Source organism: Mastigoproctus giganteus, chromosome 6, assembly GCF_048544385.1.
Source record: "Mastigoproctus giganteus isolate SK-2022 chromosome 6, ASM4854438v1, whole genome shotgun sequence".
Classification (NCBI taxonomy): Eukaryota; Metazoa; Arthropoda; class Arachnida; order Uropygi; family Thelyphonidae; genus Mastigoproctus; species Mastigoproctus giganteus.
This window is the reverse complement of record NC_143580.1, coordinates 39,342,251-39,362,544: the sequence shown is the minus strand read 5'-3', so window position 1 is coordinate 39,362,544 and position 20,294 is coordinate 39,342,251. Positions and strand designations below refer to the sequence as shown.

The 20,294-nt window shown below is 32.9% G+C and overlaps 1 protein-coding gene across 1 annotated transcript in view; it reads left to right on the top strand.

Moving 5' to 3' along the window:
* The window catches only part of Nop60B (dyskerin pseudouridine synthase 1 Nop60B), a 149,846-nt gene that overhangs the window by 110,337 nt on the left and 19,215 nt on the right, over positions 1-20,294 (top strand). The window contains exons 9-10 of the mRNA XM_090375081.1: positions 596-714; positions 17,765-17,862. Coding sequence (XP_090231207.1) covers positions 596-714; positions 17,765-17,862 — 217 coding nt within the window. The remainder of the gene's footprint in view (positions 1-595; positions 715-17,764; positions 17,863-20,294) is intronic.

Genomic DNA, 20,294 nt, shown 5'->3' with positions numbered 1-20,294 from the left:
ACTGCCTCAGGCTCTGTGATTTAATGATGGTTCTAAGATTGTGTATACAGTGTTTTCGAAAATAAAGATTGTAGTTCGTGTGATGGGTTGGGGGTCGTGTTTTTGTTTGTAATTAAACTAGAGGAAATTACTGAAACTCTTGAAATTCAAGTATTTTAAATTAATTCAAATCAGAATTTCAGTTTGGGCTAGTAAACTCCAAAGCAATTAGAAAAACAAATGTAATCACTTTAATATTAGTATCACTTCTATAGAAATTTTTTTGCATTCAGAAATTTTCATTTGATTCAAGTTACTTATGTGAGCAAGTGTTTTTATAGACAAAATTTGTTTTGGTTCTAGCATCAAGAAATCATTAATCATTTGTTAAAAAATTGACGCAGTATTCAGAATGGCTTCTGTTTTTAAAGTTAGGTAATTATCTAATATAAATTGCACAATGCCTAAGTTTGATGTTTTATTTTTATCCAGTTTTGAATTGGCTTGTGTTTTGCAGAAACCATATATTGACACGCGATCAGAAAAGGTTGCCGACCACTGGTTTATCTAAAACTTATTTAGTTTGCTTACTATTATTATTATATACTATTTCTAGCCATTGCTTTGATGACAACCGCAACCATTGCAAGTTGTGATCATGGAGTTGTGGCAAAAATAAAGCGGGTTGTTATGGAACGTGACGTATATCCTCGCAAATGGGGACTTGGACCTACAGTAAGTTGCTTTTATGGTGTTGTGTTTTACATTCTAGCAGAATTATTTTATTGTAGGAATTTAATGAGTGATTTAAAGTAAATGTTAGTCTTACAAAGAATTTTCCCTTTGTGTTGATAGTAAGGAAGGGACTTGTCATTTTGTGTGGTTACTTGCTTATAGCTGACCTAACATCCTGAAACTTACTAGGAACATCTGAAGTACATTCATTTCATTAATTACTCTTTGAAATATAGTTAGAGCCCTTTTTTTAATAGTTTGTCAAATTTATTCCTGCAGCTTATCTTCCATTTTCTGTATGATACTGCTTTCTTAATGCACATACCCTTTGGCTTAGTGGTTTAAATATTTGGTAGAATTGTAGAAAAGTGAAATTTATATGTTAAAACTGAATATTGTGCAGATATTAAATAGCATAATGATAGGGAGAATCCTGGAGATATTTATATAAGCCTCTGACTTATTTATAATGCCAATTTATTTAGTTTTATACATTCCTTGTGGAGAACTTTTGTTCTCCTTAAGGAACCTGAGCCTTAACTGTTCCTGAGTTTTGAATTGTCCTGGTTTCTAAAGTCAAAACAGTGAAGTGTGGTATCATATAAAGAAGTTAGACTTAATAATGACCATTAAGTAGCTCGCAGGAAAAAAAGTTTGTGAGGACATTTATTAGAACTGATGATAGGTGGTTGAATTTCTGTTTATTTTGCTACAGTGGTCAAACTTGGTTAGGTGTTTACAAGTTAGTGTACAAGACCATTCAATATTTTTATGCTATAAAATGAACCGAAACACACACACACCATGAGTTATTTTTTGTAATTAGCAGAATAAGTAATTCCAGAAGTTCATCATTAGTGCTTCTCATTGCTTTTTTTGTAAAAAAAAAAAAAAAAAAAAAAATAGGTGCCAGTACTCATTCTTTGCTACCAGGAAAAATTGAAAATTAAAAGGTAAAAGAAAAGAAAAGTACTCTAAAAAATTTTTTTCTGATATTGTTACTTTAGTAGTAATGTTTTTAGAATAAGAACAACAAATTAAGTATATCAACACAGTTTATTAAGCATAAATTTATTATTCAAGTAAGAAAATAAGTAAAATGTGAGTCAAATAAGTAAAGGATAATAACATAAGTAAAAGTAATTTCATAATAAAGTTTTTGTAGAATATTCCAAATTTTTATTAAGTTCTCATTCGAAACTCTATGCCAGGGGTCGGCAACCTTTTTTGAGTGAAGAGCCATTTTTGATCTAATTAAAAAAAAGAAAAGAAAAAGAATCCAAAGAGCCACACCTCAGCTCAAGCTGGGAGGATGAGGGGATGCAAGAGTTTTTAAGAAATGGAATAGTGGTTTATTAAAAATATATATTTTTTGAAATAGTATTTATTAATATTGAAACAACATAACAAACATCCAATTAGGTACAAATTAATGTGGATTTTGATGAACTTCTTGAGCGAGTCTCTCAACATCATGCGAGTGTATCATAATTAAACATGCTCGCATTGTTCAGACGACGGTTTCATGATTTATTTTTAATATAGTTCATTAAATTTTAATATAATTCATTTTAAACTCATCTATTGCCGTCCATTTGTGTAGAATTGAGAGGGCAGCCTTTTGCCTCTCCAAATCCTTAATTTCAGTTTTAAGGCATTTTAAGTCTTGCACTCCACATGTCCTTGATTTTTAAGTCCTCTTAACTCCATTTCAAATTGTGCTTCATGTGAGCTGTAAAGTTAAAGAATTGCAGTTACGCAATAAGAGCTACATGCAGCTCGCGAGCCGCAGGTTGCTGACCCCTGTCCTATGCAGACTTTTTTCTTCCTCTTTGTGTGTCAGTTGCTGAATGACGTTTCCGAAGCAGCCACGAATAGACAATTTGCTGGATCGAAGCGGGTCAGTGGTGGGCATATAATTTTAAGAAACAGTAGTGAAGAAACTGTTTTTGTCATCAACGAAGCGCTGATTTCGCTGGCAATCAGATTCGTTTGTGAAAATCCTCGTTCACGTTCACTCGATCAAATTGGTATCATACTCAGAGCGTTCATCAAATTCTTCAATTCTTCCGAAACCTTATTAATTAGATATCCACGAATTGCATCTCTTTCATTTAACTGTAACCTAATCGACAATTTTCTAACTTCGCTTTCACCAAATGCCAATTCATATTTAGAAAGATTAATACTTTCGTTGTCCTCGTTTTCCATCTCTCATCATCAGTATTGTCACTAGTTCTTAAATTTGAATTTTTCTTTTTTTTGAAACTGTCCAAAATGTCAGTATCATTTGGATATTCGGGTACTGTGACCATGTAAATAGAGATATGGAAAATTTACGGCAAAATGTGGATAATCCACTTCCACGAAATAACAGATGATTATTTGTTGGGGTAAATGAAAATCACTTTTCTAATTCTCGAACGGGGCGCTTACAGTTGATTCACAGTGGTGTCCAACCTACGGCCCACGAGAAAAGTGAACTAAAACAGCATTTTAAATTTTGTTAATTATCAAAAAAAAAATTCTCAGTAAATGTAATTGTGTATTGCACTTAATAAAATTTTTCGAATATTTTCAATTTTACTTTTACATGCAACAAGATATGGAAAAAGGAACACACTAAAGAAATCTAACCTTGAATTTTTTTGAATATGGCCACTGTAAGTAAGTATGTAAGTGTGTTTATGGGCAAGCGGCACCAGGGGTTCCCCCCATCTCCGCGTAGTTTACATTGTGGTGTGTTACAGTACGCTGTAAATGCCAAAGATTTAAAAGTGTGTGGGTCTTGGATCGTTTACTGTTGTGTACCGTTGTTCTTCTGGTTGTTTAGCCGCTGAGGCCACTGTATGGGAAAAGGTTGTACACCACTGCAGTAGTAGGTGGACCAGATCCCATTGGGATCTTGTCCACCTTGAACCTTGAACTACTCACTCTTGAGTAGCGCGACTTCTCCGTATGTGGGACAGGTGGTCGGATAGGTTTTACCAGGTATCACTAAGTTGTAGAATGCTTTAGCTCTCTTAATTCGCACAGCAGGACTAATTGCCTAAAGGCCAGAAATGTGAACAGTGCATACAGAGTTAATTCTCTCCTAATCTGTTCGCTATATGAAAATTTTCTTTGCTCAACAGAAAATATTTTAAATGTAACTTGCAAGGGGAATTAAAAATAATTTGCTATAAAAGGACTTCGTTAAATAGAGGTCCGATTAAGTAATTTAGAATTATAAAAATGGTTATACATTTTTATAAAAAGAAATATCTTAACAATAGACAGTAAAAAAAGCAGAATTTAGTTAAATAGTTTTGAGCTTATTTGAGTAAGTAAACTTATGAAAAAAATTTGCGGAGTATTACAAATTTCGAAGTGCACTGCATCCAAATGTCACACGTCATTGTTAATAAAGGTGCTGGTACGCCGTACCGTCCCAAAAAAAGCAGTGGGTGCTTCTGATTTGGTGTGTGATTGATATAGTTTGGAGATGATACAAAGGTTGGCAGGGTTGTTAATGACAGTAATGGAAGCATGTTACTGCAACAGGATCTAAAATTTGGGTAGATGGCCTGAGAAGTGAACTGAAGTTAAAAAATTATCAAGATTAATGAACTGTAAATTACATTTTGGTGATTAACATTAATCTTCAGTTTTGCACAACTATACTTGTTGACCACATGCCAAGTCAGCTGACTACTAATTATTTAAGTTTTCAGTGTTACACATGTGGAAAAATAAAGGCTTTTCAGAAATTGCTGATTCAAGTTGTTTTAGCTTGAATTGGCTAAACTCTGATGTGGTCTAGTTTCTGAATATTAGACATAAGTATTTAGTTTTGTCCAGTGAAGAAACAAACAAGTATATTTCAATGAAAAGTGTGTTTTAATAATATAAAGCAATTTAGGATTAGAGCAATGTAAATTTAATTATTACAATAGAAGTAATTGCCAAAAAAAAAAAAAAAAAATCAGAAATCTATAAAGTTGTTTTTAAAGAAATGAGAAAGCACTTTAACAAATACAGGCCGGACCATGTGTCAGTTTCATGCACATATTACTTTAATGTTATTGATGATATTTGAATGAAATGTATAAGCTGTTTTCAGTAATTTATTTCTCAGAAATTTGTCTCTCTTGGTAAACTGACATTTGGCCCAATGTGTATTTGGAGTTGGAGTTTTCCAGACAACGATCTTGCAACAGATTTAATGTACGAGTTTATATGTAACTGACTTATTTGCTCTTTTTATTACTGCCTTGAGGTTTTGGCAAGAAATCCATATGCTTATAAAATATATGGTGGGGAGGAAAGGACATTTGGTGGCAGGCAGGTTCCTCTTCCCCTCACCCATGTAAAAATAAGCATTTTAACAGAACATTCAGGATTTGTTGGATAAAGCCTTTCATCTACTCTTAATTTCTATTCAGTTGACTGAGTTAGTTTGAAAAATTATACTCAATAGTCATTAAAATGCACTTGTATTGATCCTGACATTTAGCTCTTGGCAACTGTCATTTTGTTGACCATATACATATCAAACTGTACACACTTATCATATAAAGAAAATATGCATAACCCTGTCTACTGTTACCATAAGAACTGATGTGCTATGACTTGCAGTTAATGTGCCAAGAAGCTGTTGAACCAACCAGGGTTCTTTGTTGTGTTTAATATAACAAAAGCAGTATGAGCCGGCTAATATATGGAAAGGCACTTGGATTATTCTTTCCACATGTTTCCCCTTCTTTCAAACCAGTGGCATTTCTAAAAGGCTAGACTACCGTGTATTTAAATGATGAGGGGGGGCTATGATGAGGGTTAAGGTATGGTTCAGGGCTTATTGGTTTCTTCTCAGATCGCAGGTGGTCTCAATTAGTGAATCCAGGAATTTTTGTGACAAAACAAGCTATTCTGTGTGAGCTGCCATGTGGTGTGAAGGTGAAAACAATAGTCTAAATGCCTTTCCACATATTAACTCATGTAACTTTTGTTCTATTAAATATAGTGAAATATACCTACTTTGCATTGCACGGTAGTTTGAATAAATCTTATATAAATCAGCTTCTTTTATCATAAGTTGTTTTGGGTCCACTAATTGAGACCATTGCTCCTTGATATGGTCACAGGTTGTCACTTCTAACCTCAGCACTTGGATAAATGGTAAAGTAGCCTTTTAGGGAAATGGAATTTATTTTAAAGTAGTGCAGTAGCTGAGTAACATGTGGTTAAGGAGTTTGCTCTGTTGTGGATACTAAGAACATTGTGATGTTCACTGTAGTTTAAAATCTGTTGGTTGCAAAAAACAAATTTGCTGGTTGTGTTGGTAGTAGTAAAAATAATAAATAAAAAAGTGTTTTTTTTTTTTTTCCTTCATACAACCAAACCTCTCCACATGCAAAGTCAGCTAATTACTAATTGTCTAAGTATTGAGCGTTACACATGTGGAAAAGCAATGACCTTTCAACATTTGCCATTCTGAACTGTTTTAGTTTCGATTGGTGAAACTTTGTTGTGGTCTAGTTTCTGAGAGTTGGACATTGTAGTATTTATCATGTCCATAGTAAGGAAACATACAACCGTTTTAATTTTCAGCTGATCTATTTATTGGGACTTCAAAATATAAATGTAGCGTTACTGCTGTGGTCCATTTTACCGAATGTGATGTCTTTAACAGTATTAGTATCGCAAAATGTTGAAAGAAAGCAAGTCTTATAAGGTGGGGGAGGGCACTGAATCCTGTGTTGGTAGTAGTAAAAATAATAAATAAATATATATATATATATTTTTTTTTTTTTTTTCATTCAACCAAAGCTCTCCACATGCAAAGTCAGCTAATTACTAATTGTGTAAGTATTGAGTGTTACACATGTGGAAAAGCAATGACCTTTCAACATTTGCCATTCTGAACTGTTTTAGTTTAGATTGGTGAAACTTTGTTGTGGTCTAGTTTCTGAGAGTTGGGCATTGTAGTATTTATCATGTCCATAGTGAGGAAACATACAACTTTTAATTTTCAGCTGATCTATTTATTGGGACTTCAAAATATAAATGTAGCGTTACTGCTGTGATCCATTTCACCAAATGTGATGTCTTTAACAATATTAGTATTGCAAAATGGTGAAAGAAAGCAAGTCTTATAAGGTGGAGGGGGAGGCACTGAATCCTGTAATACTCGACTCATATGAAGCAGTGGCCATTTTAATAACTCCCTTTGTCCATAGTGTCCTCTTGCCATAATTGCTCAATATATAATGTCAGAATTATTTTTTGCATCCAGTTTCTTTATGACAACCACAGCATTTAATTTGATTGATGAGGCAAGATCTCTCTGTAACATATCCATGCTGTGATTGAGGTCCATAGCTGAAAATTTATGAGCTTGGTATATTTACATAATTTACAGGATAAGTGGTAAATGATGGAGGTTTCTTACACGTAAGAAATAGTGTCCTGCTATAATCTTACATCTTACAATGCACATTTCAAGTTACGCACATTTATTTTTGACACCTTGTCTTTCATTATGTACACAAAACCACATGTTGCTACTCTTGATTTCAACAAAGTTTTGTTTAATAACTTTTGATTTTTATCATGATATTTACTTAACCAGTCATAGCATATATACTGTATTGATGAAAATGGGGTAAGCGGTGATAATTTATAGCCATTTTATGGAACTTGTTCCTGACTGATACATGAAAGCATATATGCTGTAATGCATTTTTCTACTTTTCAAGGATATGCAAAGGAATTTACCTTAATTCTGTCTCTTAGGAATTCTTCTTGTCCTACTCTCCTGTAATACCGATGAATTAACGAATGATAATTTAAAACTCAATGCGTTTGTCACCTTCAGCTCATGGGTGATTCAATACCCCAGGATCGCAGCTGAAGACTCCCACCCCAGAAATATTAAATTCTATGCAACTTTTAGTGATGGAAGCCATTGTCAGAAAAAACACACCATTAAAAAATATGCTAAAATGCAATAACAAAATTATAATCCACTAAACTATAATTTTATTATTGTATTTTAACATAGGTTTTTTAATGCCGCATTTTTTCTGAAATAATGTCGTTCATCACTAGAAGTTGTGTGAGGTTTTATATTTCTGGTGTCTGGTTGAGTCTTTGGAAGCTCTTACTTACAGAGTAAGCATTATGGCAGGATCAGCAGTATTTGAAGCAACTATACTGGAATTAGTGTTACTCAGTAACATAGAGTGATTATTAGACCTCAAAGCTGTAGTTTCCAGAGTAGAATTTTCTGTGAAAGTTTTATAATAATAAAATTTAATTGATTACAGTAGGGTACTCAATTTCATTGATTACTTAAAGGTTTATTTGTACTAAACATAGTGTAACATCATAAACGTTTGGCTATTTTTGTCTTTAATGCTGTCTGTGAATAACAAATTAGTGGCAGAGACTTTGACAGGTAGCACAATATTTTTAATGAGAATGCCATGTAGTTATAATGTCGATGGGATCAGTTTGGGTGGGCAAACAACAGCTGTAAGTCATATCTCAACATAAATATAGTGTGGTTGCAAAGATTCTTGTTGCATACGTGAAGGTTTTAAAAATTGGCTGCCACTAGGTGTCTTTACCAAACACCTAATAGTGGGAACTAGTAATAAAATTTAATGTCTACTTCATGGAGGTATATGACACTGCATTTTTCATTATTGTGAATTGACTCTGATTTTATTCCATATACAATCCTTACAACTACAAGATTGTTATGTTAAAATTATTCTTCAGTGTTGCGTGTCTTGCAGTTTGCATGGTTTGAAATCTTGCTGTCATGAATAGTTACGATGTTCGTTTTCGACATTGGAGCAAGTTAATGGTTACACTTGGAAGATGCAATTCTGATACCAGAATACAAAATTACCCTAAAAATCAAAATAAAATTATTAAAAATAAATTGATGCTTTTTTTTTTAATTTCTTATTATTCTTGATGGTTCAGATAGCTCTGTGTTCCAGTTAGGACAATCACAGCTTGCCAAATGTAACCCTAATTGTAGCATTAATTTGCTATGTTAGTTCCATGGTATTTTTCTACTGTAGTGTCTGTGGTGATTTCGATAATTTTAAAGCTGTTTTAATAAAGACAGAATTTAGTTCAAGTGTGGAAAAACAAGAAGGAAAACATCTAAATGTAGTAAACATTTGTAGTAGAATGTTTTTTGGATTCATAAATATTAATGTTGAAAAAGATGCTACTTCATATGAAAATTTTGGCTAGTTTGCATCAAGCAAATTAGGCATTTTGAAAATAGTGTATCCCAAATGTGATGAAAAAATATCTAAATTTTTTTCATAGAAAACTAAGCGTTTAATAAGCAAAAAAAAAAAAAAAATTGTCAACCTAACCGTTACAACAAAAAACACCTCAAAGTTGCTTATGCCATTACCAACTCCAAACAATCTCTTTCGTTTGGTGAAAATTTAGTTACCTGCTGCTGCTGTTCATATTGTTGAAACAGTGTTTTATGCAAAAGTACTGCAGAAAATTTCAGTTGTAGATAGGAAGATTATTTTTTAAAAAATAAGAAATTAAAAAAAAATGGATTAAAGTACCATGTAGTCAGTTGCTTCATGTTAAAACTATGTGTAATTATGTATGGGAATATGGTATAAAGGAGGATTTTTTTTCTTTTGCAAATGTACCAATGAATGCATTATTGAACATGTTCACTCTAAAACTGTTTTTCTAGATGAGAATGAAATGAAGTGGATGAACTGCATTAGACTTGCACTGTTAGGTCCCAGTCATTGTCTGGGCAAAATGCAGAACTTCACGCCTAGTAAAAAAGAAAGCACCTCTGTCTACCTGGACACGTATGCTTCATAGACAGCCACACTACATCCAAAGATATGAGTGGATTGCTAGACTGTATTGTACTGATTCATTAACTGTCAGAAACAGTCCATTGAGAGGAAGATAATGTTGATTTTTGTTCTTAATGTTTTACCTTTTTCTTTTTTCAGCATTAATATGAAAATTCAGTTTTAGTTCAATTAATTTATTTTTATTTTTTTTAAGATTGCAGTAAGTTGAATTAGTGCAATCCTATTATCAGTCTAATTCTAGTGCGTTCTTTTGTTATAAACCAATACATTTTAGGCATGGTGGAAATTGAAAAATAATTCATTATTGTGAATTATTCATCAAAACAAGACTTAAAAAGCAGTGATAACATGGTACACAACAGGTAACCATTAGCAGTGTGTCTGAGAGCAGAACAATGAACAGAGTTGATGACAATAATAACAAATCCAACAGTAAGATAAACATTGATATAGATTCAAACATTAAAAAATCATATGTGCAAAAGAGGTGTGCATTAACTTAAGTTACTGGTAAAACAAATAATAAATTAATTACAGTAATTAGAGAATAGAAAAATAATAATAAACTACAATAATTAGATGAAAGCTAGTCACTTTGCAGTTCAAGAAAAGAGGCAAACTTGTGGATGGAGTTCATCAGTGATTGGGAGTTGTCAAAAAAGTCAGTCATCTGCTGATTCTGTTCAGTGGACTGAACATCATAAGGTCAGTGGTCACATAGTCAAGGTAAAACAGTGTAAGGTTCCTGACTTGTCTACAAGGAGCATTGAAGTTGATTTTGCTAAGGACATCAGATGCTTCATAAGTTCCAGTGATTACTTTGGTTAGAAGGGTGATGTCAGTAATAACTGTTCTAGTACAAAGTGGCCTCAGATGAAAGTAATCACACAGCAATTCATAGTACACTGTGTGATAAAATAGAGGATTATGGAATGTAAGATAACAGACAATTTTTTGAATCAGTTTTATTAATTAGTCTTTGTGTGAGGATTCCAGATGGGTGAACTGAATTCAAGGATTGGCAGAACAATAGTTTTATAAAGGATAACGGCATATCTGTAGTTTTGAACTTGTAGGTGTTCAGTTTGATAAATCCCAGTGTTTTGAGTGCTTTTTCTGGTGATTTTAAGGACATGGGCATCAAATTTAGCACTGCTAGAGAAGAGAATTCCCAAATCATTAACTTGGTCACACCTTTCGATGATCACAGAGTTAGTGTACTCCATATTTATTAGTTGTGGAGATCTACAGATGAAAAAGATTACATTGCACTTCAAAGGGTTAGCAGACAAGCCAATCAGAGATAGCCACAGAGAATTTATTGAGGGTGCATTGAAACTGTTGAGAGATGCTAATTTCCTTCACTGCTGAGTAGATCTTAAGATCATCTGCATAGAGAGAAACTTAAATATTGAAGGTGCAGATGAAAGAAGGAAGATCATTTATGAAAATAATGAAAAGTAGAGGACCTAGGTGAGCCTTGAGGTACTCTGTCCGAGTTCATTTGCTTGATGATAACACTCAAGGAATGATGCATAATATAGCTCCATAGCCATGAGAGCAAATGGTGGAGTTTAATGGAATTTTACTTGCCAAACAATTTTTTAATAAACTTATTGCTGATGTCTGTCCATTGAGGAAACATAATATTTTTGGAATACAGTCTGATAGAGCTAATCATTTGGTTAATGACCATTTTAATGGGATTTCTCACTTTACTTGAAAAAGGAATTCAAAGTCCTTTAAAAAAAAAAAAAAAAAATGGCAAAAAGATTTGTTTTGAGATTCTATTCTGTGTTTACTTTAAAACTTTTGTCCAAGTTTAGGATATCATACCCTCTGTATTCTGTTATCTGATATTCTTTATTTAAAGGCTGCATACTGTTCCAGGCCTTTTCAGTTACATAATGTTTCTTGGTTAATTAACTGTATTAGACATTTAATTAAAGCAGCCTATACAAAATAGTGTAGATCTGTTGATCCTTATTGTTACTTGGTAGTTGTCATTTTGCGACCCACGTATCACCTGATTACTGATATTTCCTTATATCACCTGAGGTGCCTTTACATATTTACTCTATGATACGTGAAACACGCATTTCTAGTTTATGGTCTGTTTCTGAGATTGGACTAAATAGTATTTGAACATTTGTAAAATATTATTGAGTATTACAGCTCTGATTCATACTATCTAATAGTATTTGAACATATCCATGGTGAAGAAACACAAAAATGTGTTATGTTATGTAGCATATTTTTGATATATAACCAAATAAATGAAATATACTCTGAATATTAATTTCTTAATAACCACAAAGCAGAATGCTGATTTCTGACTTTTTAAGTACCTCAGTATTTTAATGTGGTAAAGCCAAGGGTGCCTTTCAAATAATATCAGTCTGAACTCTTTTGTTATGACTGGTAGTATTTTAGGGGTCTAGTTTCAGAGAGTTGGACTCGATAATATTTGAATGTGTCCATAGTTGAAGAAATAGACAAATTTATACTTTGGATTTATCCTAAATAAGAATATTAGTTTCTTAGTAACCACAAAGCAGAACACTGATTATTTTTAAGTACTCTGTGATTTTACCGTGGTAAAAAAAAAGTTGCCTTTGAAATAATATCACTCTTAACTGTTTTCAGTTAAGACTGATAATATTTACTGGTCTAGTTTCCGAGAATTGGACACTGGTAATGTTTGAACATGTCCAGAGTTGAAGAAACAGACAAATGTGTTATGTAACCAAATGAAATATACTTTGGATTAATCCTAAATATGAATATTAATTTCTTAGTAACCACAAAGCAGAACACTGATTACTGATTATTTTTAAGTACTCGGTGATTTTACCGTGGTAAAGAAAAGTTGCCTTTGAAATAATATCACTCTTAACTGTTTTCAGTTACGACTGGTAATATTTACTGGTCTCGTTTCTGAAAATTGGACACTGGTAATGTTTGAACGTGTTCAGAGTTGAAGAAACAGACAAATGTATTATGTAACCAAATGAAATATACTTTGGATTAATCCTAAATATGAATATTAATTTCTTGGTAAAGCAAAGGTTCAAATATCAATCTAAACTGTCTTCAGTTAAGACTGATAGTATTTGGTGGTCTTGGTTTTGTGATTACTGGCTTGATAATATTTCATCTAGTCTATGGTGCTCAGAATTTATTTTTATTTTGCATTGAATTATAACTGAACATGATTTGAAGATCTTCTGTCTGGTAACATAGATTTAAACTATATCATTATACATTGGAATAGTATAAATTCTACAAATGCTGTGCAGGTACTGCAACCATTATGATATTCATTGCAATTTAAAATCTGTTGGACTCAAATTTCTCACGTTAGTGACAAAATGGTCCAGGTGTTTTTCTATACAACCAAAGCTCACCACATGCAAAGTCAGCTGATTATTGATTATCTAAGTATTCAGTGTTACATGTGTGGGAAAGCAAAGGCCTTTCAGTATTTACTATTCTGAACTGTTTTAGTTTGAATTGGTGAAACTTTGTCTTGGTCTTGTTTCTGGGAGTTGGACGTGATGGTATTTTAACATGTCCATAGTAAGGAAACACACAATTTCAATGAAATTGTCAAGTATTCGTTATAATTTAATTTTTAGTTCTGTTTTTACTTTACTTTTATATTTATTTCTTTGATTGGAGATATTTAATTTTCGAATGTTGGAAATACATCATTTCTTAATTATATTCTTTACATATTAGATAGGTGTTGATTAGATATATTGCCATTTAAGTATCATAGAACTTCAAATTTTCTGGCAACATTGGTACTACCCTTGCTGGTGCAAGTGAAAGAAGGCAAAAGCTATATTATAAATTCCATACTGTGCACCTACAGACAAGCTTACCATTACATAGAAGTTGAGCAACTGTGCAGGACTGTAAAAAATTAGAGGGAACGTTAAAAAAGAAACTCTTTATTACTGGTCATTATATGTATTGGTATCCATATTTTTGTTTTTGGACTAGCATGGTAGGTCATTACTGGGAATATTGATGCTAATAGTTCAGGGGAAGATGCTTAACCTGATAATGGTGGCAGGGCATGGACAGATGTCCATTTTCTTAATTTCTGTAAGGCATTTTGGGTTTGCTTTGAATTTTACTTAAACAGTGCCGATATTTTGTCTTTTCTTAATGGATAACAATACATATTTCATGTAACTTTAAGTTTTAATAATAAAAAACCTATTTTAAAACATGCTGCGTGATTTAAGTGTTTAATTTTTAAAAAATGGCTTTAAAATTAGAAACATCAGTTTCTTCCATTTTCCATTTTAAAAGACCATTAAGTTTGAAATAGGCGCCTCCGTAGCCAGGTGGGAAGGAGCAGCAGTGCGTAGCACACGCTTCTTGATTAGACCGGGGTTCGAGCCCGTCACCACCAAATACAGAGGATGCGGGAAGGTCATGGAATGACCACCGCATAACCCGGAGCAATATGGCCTTAGTTGCTAATGCTCCTAAAAACCAAATAACAACAACAACAAGTTTGAAATTTTGAACATGCCCAATATATTTCAACTTATGTATTTAGATATTAAAAAATATATATATTCAATATTATTACTTTTTAATGTCATTTCATGTTTATTTCAAATTGTGTACTTTTGCAGTATGCAAAATTTGAAATTACAGATTAGCATCTATCTTTAGAGGATATAGTTTAGTGTTCTGATATGCGAAAACAAATCTTTCAAAAACTAGAATAAGACTGGAGATGTGTAACTAGTATGAGAGAAAACACAAGTAACCTGAAATTATAAACAAACAGCATCAGTGCTTCTCAGATACCATTCCACTCTTTATGCAAAAAGCAGAATACTTGCAGAGATGGTGGCAGAATACTGAACAGGTTTTTTCACACATTTCTCTATGAAAATCATGAAAAAAATCACATAAGGTTGACTATATTTAGGAAGGTAGGAAGGAAAATTCAGATTTTTAATCATTGAATGCTAGGGGTGTGGTTTGTTTTGTCTTAGTGCTGTGAGATGATGTTAGCAATCTCCACTTCTATAAACATGCAAATTGCAGTATTACATTCCATTTTGGAGGGAGTTTTGCTACAAAATTAAAGAATTAACATGATGCCAAATGTAAAAAATGTCACAGTAAAATAATGTTAGACTTATTTTTATTTTATTGCTATTCAAGCCTCAGCTGAGTAGTGTAAGAAATGCCATATCAGATTTTTGTACAGTTCAGTTTCAGTTATTAAAAGTTTTTTTGTTGTTGTTTATTTGCTTTTATGCTAAAACAAGGTATAACGGTTGCCAAATGATATAGTTGCTATACTTTTCCACATATTTATGTGTGTGTTGTGTATATGTGTATATATATATATATATATATATTTTTTTTTTTTTTTTTTTTGTGTAGCAATTGGCACCTAGGGTAATAAAATGACCAAGAAAATATGTATCATATCACTGTAGTCAGGGTTTTTGGTATTGTATTAAGTATTATAATAGGTGACAGTGCTGCTGACACCTATTACAACACTTAAAAGCTTAAGAGTTTGTTTTGTTTTTTTTTTTTTTTAGACTGAAAGACAGTTAATATTCTCCAGGATAGAATAACCCTGATATTAAGCAGATCATTGGAGTCATCCAGGAGTGTAAAACATGTTGTATACTGCCTTCCACGCAAACTTCCCCTCCATTTCCAATTTATTACATTGGTGACCAAGAAAAACTGAAGTTCAAAAGCATTTATCTATTGAATCATGTTACAGTTTTTCCTAAATGTTTCAAAAAGAGGCTAATTTTTTTCCCATTGTTATGAATGTTTATTTTACTGATGGTGCATTTAGTCATAATTTTTGATGTGTTTTCAATATAGTACCAGCATGGAATTTCATTCCATGCTGGTACTATATTGGAAACACCTTTGATGTTAAAGGCTTTTAATGACCAGTTTATTCTGAGACCTCTAAGATCTCTAAGACCTCTTTTCATGTCTTCTATTTTTTCCAGAATTTATCTTCAAAACTCTTGTCTATATAGTCTTTTTAGACATTATAGACATTCTAGAACCCTCCTTCCCAAACCATAAGCTGAATTAAAGATGTTACATTCAGTAGTAAAAACATGGCCTTTATCTTCCCTTCTAAGCTCCTGCAACGAGAATGCCTTTTCAGGTGTTTCTTCTGTGAAAAAAATATTTTGAATAATGCAGTCTATCCATACTGATTTTTTGTGAGTGGTAGTAAATTGGTAAAGACAAACTCTATTTTTAAAAATTCTAGAATTAGTTCACCAACAACAAAAAGCACAATCTAAGTTACAACTGAATTGCTGTAGTCCCCCCCCCCTTTTGTGGCATTTTCATAGGTAACATAATTTAGACCTTTTCTGTCCATAATATAACATTGTTATCCAATCAGTTTTTCTCTGGAGAAAAATGTGAGAGATTACTCAGTGGATAATCTCCTGCTAATACTCAATGTACCACGACAATATTTTCTAAAATGCAAGTCATCAGCCTCTGATGTTGCATTTATGGGTCTGCTAATTGGGGTTCCATGTTGTTGTCCTTTATAGATTTAATGCTCCTTTATAGAAAACACATATTTCATTAATATGTGTTTTCTATAAAGGAGCAAGAACAACAACCCTTGTGAAATAAATTGATGCTTATAGATTTTCTGATCCTTTACAATTGTCTCGCCGGCCTTTACAAATTTTTTCTTGCGTGTATTTTTAATTTACATATTTGAAGTATATACCGTAATTATAATAACATAATTTTACTGGTGCAAACACAGTTTGGAATTCTGACCTCTCGGGGAAACTCAGGCTGGCATGGTGAACTACACTATTTGTAAGCATATACTGGACTATTGCAGTGTGCTATAGGTACCATACAATGTTTTAAAGAAGCGTGGGGAGAGAGAGAGAGAAAACATTCGTTAAGTGGAGGTGGGGTAAGAGGGCTTCTACTGTACTAGAATGAGATCTGGAAAGATTGGGTTGATGGGCTGAGAAATGGCAATTGAAGTTTAACATTAACAAATGCAAGGTACTCGACTCAGAGTAATGGAGAATGAAAAAGACCTAGTGGTAATTGTGTAGTCAAGCATAATTCTCTGAGCAGGGACAGCTCAGGGGGGGTTTTGTCAGATATACAGAAACTTTGCTAGCAGGGATAAGCAGGTCATTATCCCTTTGTATAACTACAATTATACAGGTCTTGAGGCCTCACTTTAGGAAGAGTAGATCTACTGGGACAGGTGCAAAGAAGGGCAACCAAATTGAAGGGAACAAGAGTGCTCTTACTGAAAAAGGCTTTGGTTCTACAAATTCAGTATCTCAAGGCCAGGCACCTGCAGGGAGATCTGATTGAGGTGTTTAAAACCTTGAATACATTGGATAAGCTGAACGTTAATAGTATTCTTCCACTTGTTGAGACTACACACATGAGTGGGCATAAATTCAAGTTGAAGAATGGTTGCAGGATAGATGTGTAAAGTTTGCCTTCAACCAGCAGGTGGTTGATTGTCGGAACAGGCTTCCATCTGTGGTTGGGTTGAAGGGAGAACTAGACAAATTCTTGGGGGTATAGATGGGTGTTTTTTTTTTTTTTTTTTCCTCTCTCTTCTGTATTTGCTTGCTTGCTTGCAGCATAAGGTGTAGGTTAACTCTGCTAAACATTAGTCAAAATGCTGCTAATGTGACTTTCTGATTATATAAAAATATTTGAAATTTAGTGATCAGGTGACTGAAAAAGTTTCAGTAGAAATATAGTTCTTGGCATGTTAATCATTATAATTTTGAATTCTGATTTCCACATACAAATACTGATTGCTGAATTTTTAAGCATTCAGTGCTCCTTTGTGTGGAAAAGTAAAGATGCTTTTCAAATACTTCTTGTCTGAACTGCTAGAGTTAAGACTTGAAGTATTTAGTGGCATCATGTTTTTGTAGTGGACTTGATAGTATTAATCTTGTCCATGTTGGGGAAACAGACAGATTTCTGTATGTAATATGCTTAATATATTTCCTGCACACTGATTACTATTCTGTGCCTTTATATAATATACATGTTTTGTAACTTGTTATTTGTTGTTTAGGATAAAATAAAGGTGTCTGGTAATTTTAAATTTAGTTCTTTTGTATATCATTTATCTTCTTTCCCCACTTTCCCAGGCATCATTAAAGAAAAAAATGGTCTCTGCTGGCCTACTAGATAAATATGGCAGGCCAAATGAAAAGACTCCTCCAAACTGGGAAGAACTTGCTCTGAGGTAAGAAATGCCATTATCTGATTATTATCATTAATTTTAAAAAGTGGTATTTAAAGCAATTATGTTCTTCTGATAACTAATTACCAAGAGTCAAATACCTGTCTCCGTTTATATTGATTGAAGCTTAAAAATTGCATATGAGAATTTTATAATGCATCTCATGAAATGGCTTCTTGCAGCATAAGGTGTAGGTTAACTCTGCTAAACATTCATTCATTTCTGCGTTAAACGGAAATGAATGATAACGTGTTATACAGTGAAGTGTATAGAGTTATGTTTCTACTGTAAGTAGAAAATTCAAGTGTCCATTTGGTATCCTTTTATTTAATAGGGCTTGTTTCATATATATATATATATATATATATATATAGGCTACTTTTTAAGTTTTTTTATTTTTTTATTTTCCATTATACACAGAGATCTCATGATGTCTGTATTGTAAGACCTCCCAAATACCGCTCTAAGTGTATAAGCTATTTCTTTATTAACTTTTTAATTATACATTTTCAAGACACCTACTCAGTGACATTTGATGTTGATCACATTTGTCTACATAATACTGTTTGTGAATTAAATTGGTTTGATAATCTTATAGCACTCATCTTTCAATCGACCAGAAATTGCAAGAGATGCAAACTTTGAGGGTGGTCTCTCTCTTCTCTCCCCACCCTCCACCTACCCTCTCTGCTTATAGTAAATTAGAATTCAGTTTATTCAAGAAAGAGCAAATAATTTCAGTAATTCTCAAAGCTTACAAATTTTGGCTCTGATCAAGTTATTACATTCTTTTTAAAAGTTACCCGTATGACATTCATACTAACTTATAAAAGTAATGCTATTTAAAAGTTTTATTTTGTGCTTTATGGGCATGAAGCCTATTAGAAGTAACTTTTTTTTTTTTTTTTATACTGCAAATAAATTAACACATTTTCTATTCTACAGTGATGGGTGTGGCTTGCTCTGTGAAGAGAGACAGTAATTAGTGCATGTTTACTGTAAAGGTACATTTACACTGGATTGTCAATTCAAGATGGCTGCTGACTGTATTGCCACTGGAATGAGAATATTCATGACAACTAACAACTGGTGTAGACAGCCTGTAAATGTCCTATGAAGAAGGATTTGTGGTTGCTTGAAAAATATAAGTTCTATAAGATTATCAAATTATAATTTAATTTAAAAATGCACTTTACAGCTCTCAAATTTGCATACTTATATGGTGAGTTAATTTTATATTAGGAATATTAACTCACTCTTGGTTAAGATGCTCTATTAACGTAGAAGGTTAATTTTTCAGTGATCAAACAGAGGTATAAGAGACAAACAAATTGTATGCTCGGTAAGCAAATATAAATTTAAATGTAGATTTTTTGAATTTGTTTGTTTTTTTAAAAATTTTCATCTGAGAAAAACTACAGAAATATAACATCACACTAGTGGAGGTTTAACAAAAGAATAAGTTAAATTGTATAACACTTTATACAAAAGGAAAGGAGAAAATTAGTTCTTTATAGTTATAATAGTTTCATGATACAGCATTTTCTGCTCTTTCCTTTTCTTGTAATTATGCTAGAACTAAACTTAAACCTAGGGTGAAAACAAGTGTGTGAAGTACTGAGAAAAGAAGCATTGATTTTTGCAGGATTTGCCTGCAGTACATAACCTAATAGTGGTTGGAGTATACAATTCCCATCATGGACAGAGGCTGGGAGTTAGCATTTAAAGGCAACAAAGGAGTGTGCAAATAGTGGTGTGACGAATTCAGTACAATGACTTAGAAATATTAGATGGGCTTCAAAATAGTAAAAGTATATCAATTATAAAAAAGAACAGGTAGGGAAGTGTGACCATCTACGAGGAGATGGTGTGTTACTTATTTGCCTTTTCATTCGGAAATTTCTGCGTTGCAGTCTGAGTCACTGATATATGGTAACTTGTGAATGCTTCGTGTGGAAATCAAGTGTCTACGTCAAGGAAAGCCTGCTCAGTTTGTGTTCATTTAAGTCAAAGTGCATGCAGTTTCAGGCAAGGTTACATAAACTGGAAGTGATAGGTATATATGATCACACTGGCTAAAAAAAAAATACGACCCTTCTTATTAAGACAGTTACAGACAGAAGAAATGCAAATAGATTCAAAGAAAACTGCGACATGAAAGTGATGATTTGTCACTTTGTTGAGTGTAACAACTTTCTCTAATCTGGAGACAAGATTGTGGGGGAAACACATGGCCTATCAAGCTTTGAAAGAGGTCTTATTGTGGGTGCACATTTATCAGTACAGGAACTCCCCAACTTATGAAAGGGTTGCATTCTGCGAAATGCTATGGAAGTCTGAGAATTTCCCCGTGCTTGTACAGCACTTGCAACTGTGCGTGCTGAATTGATTGAATCAAAAAAACAAATGCTCGATAAACATGTAAATAGAATTAT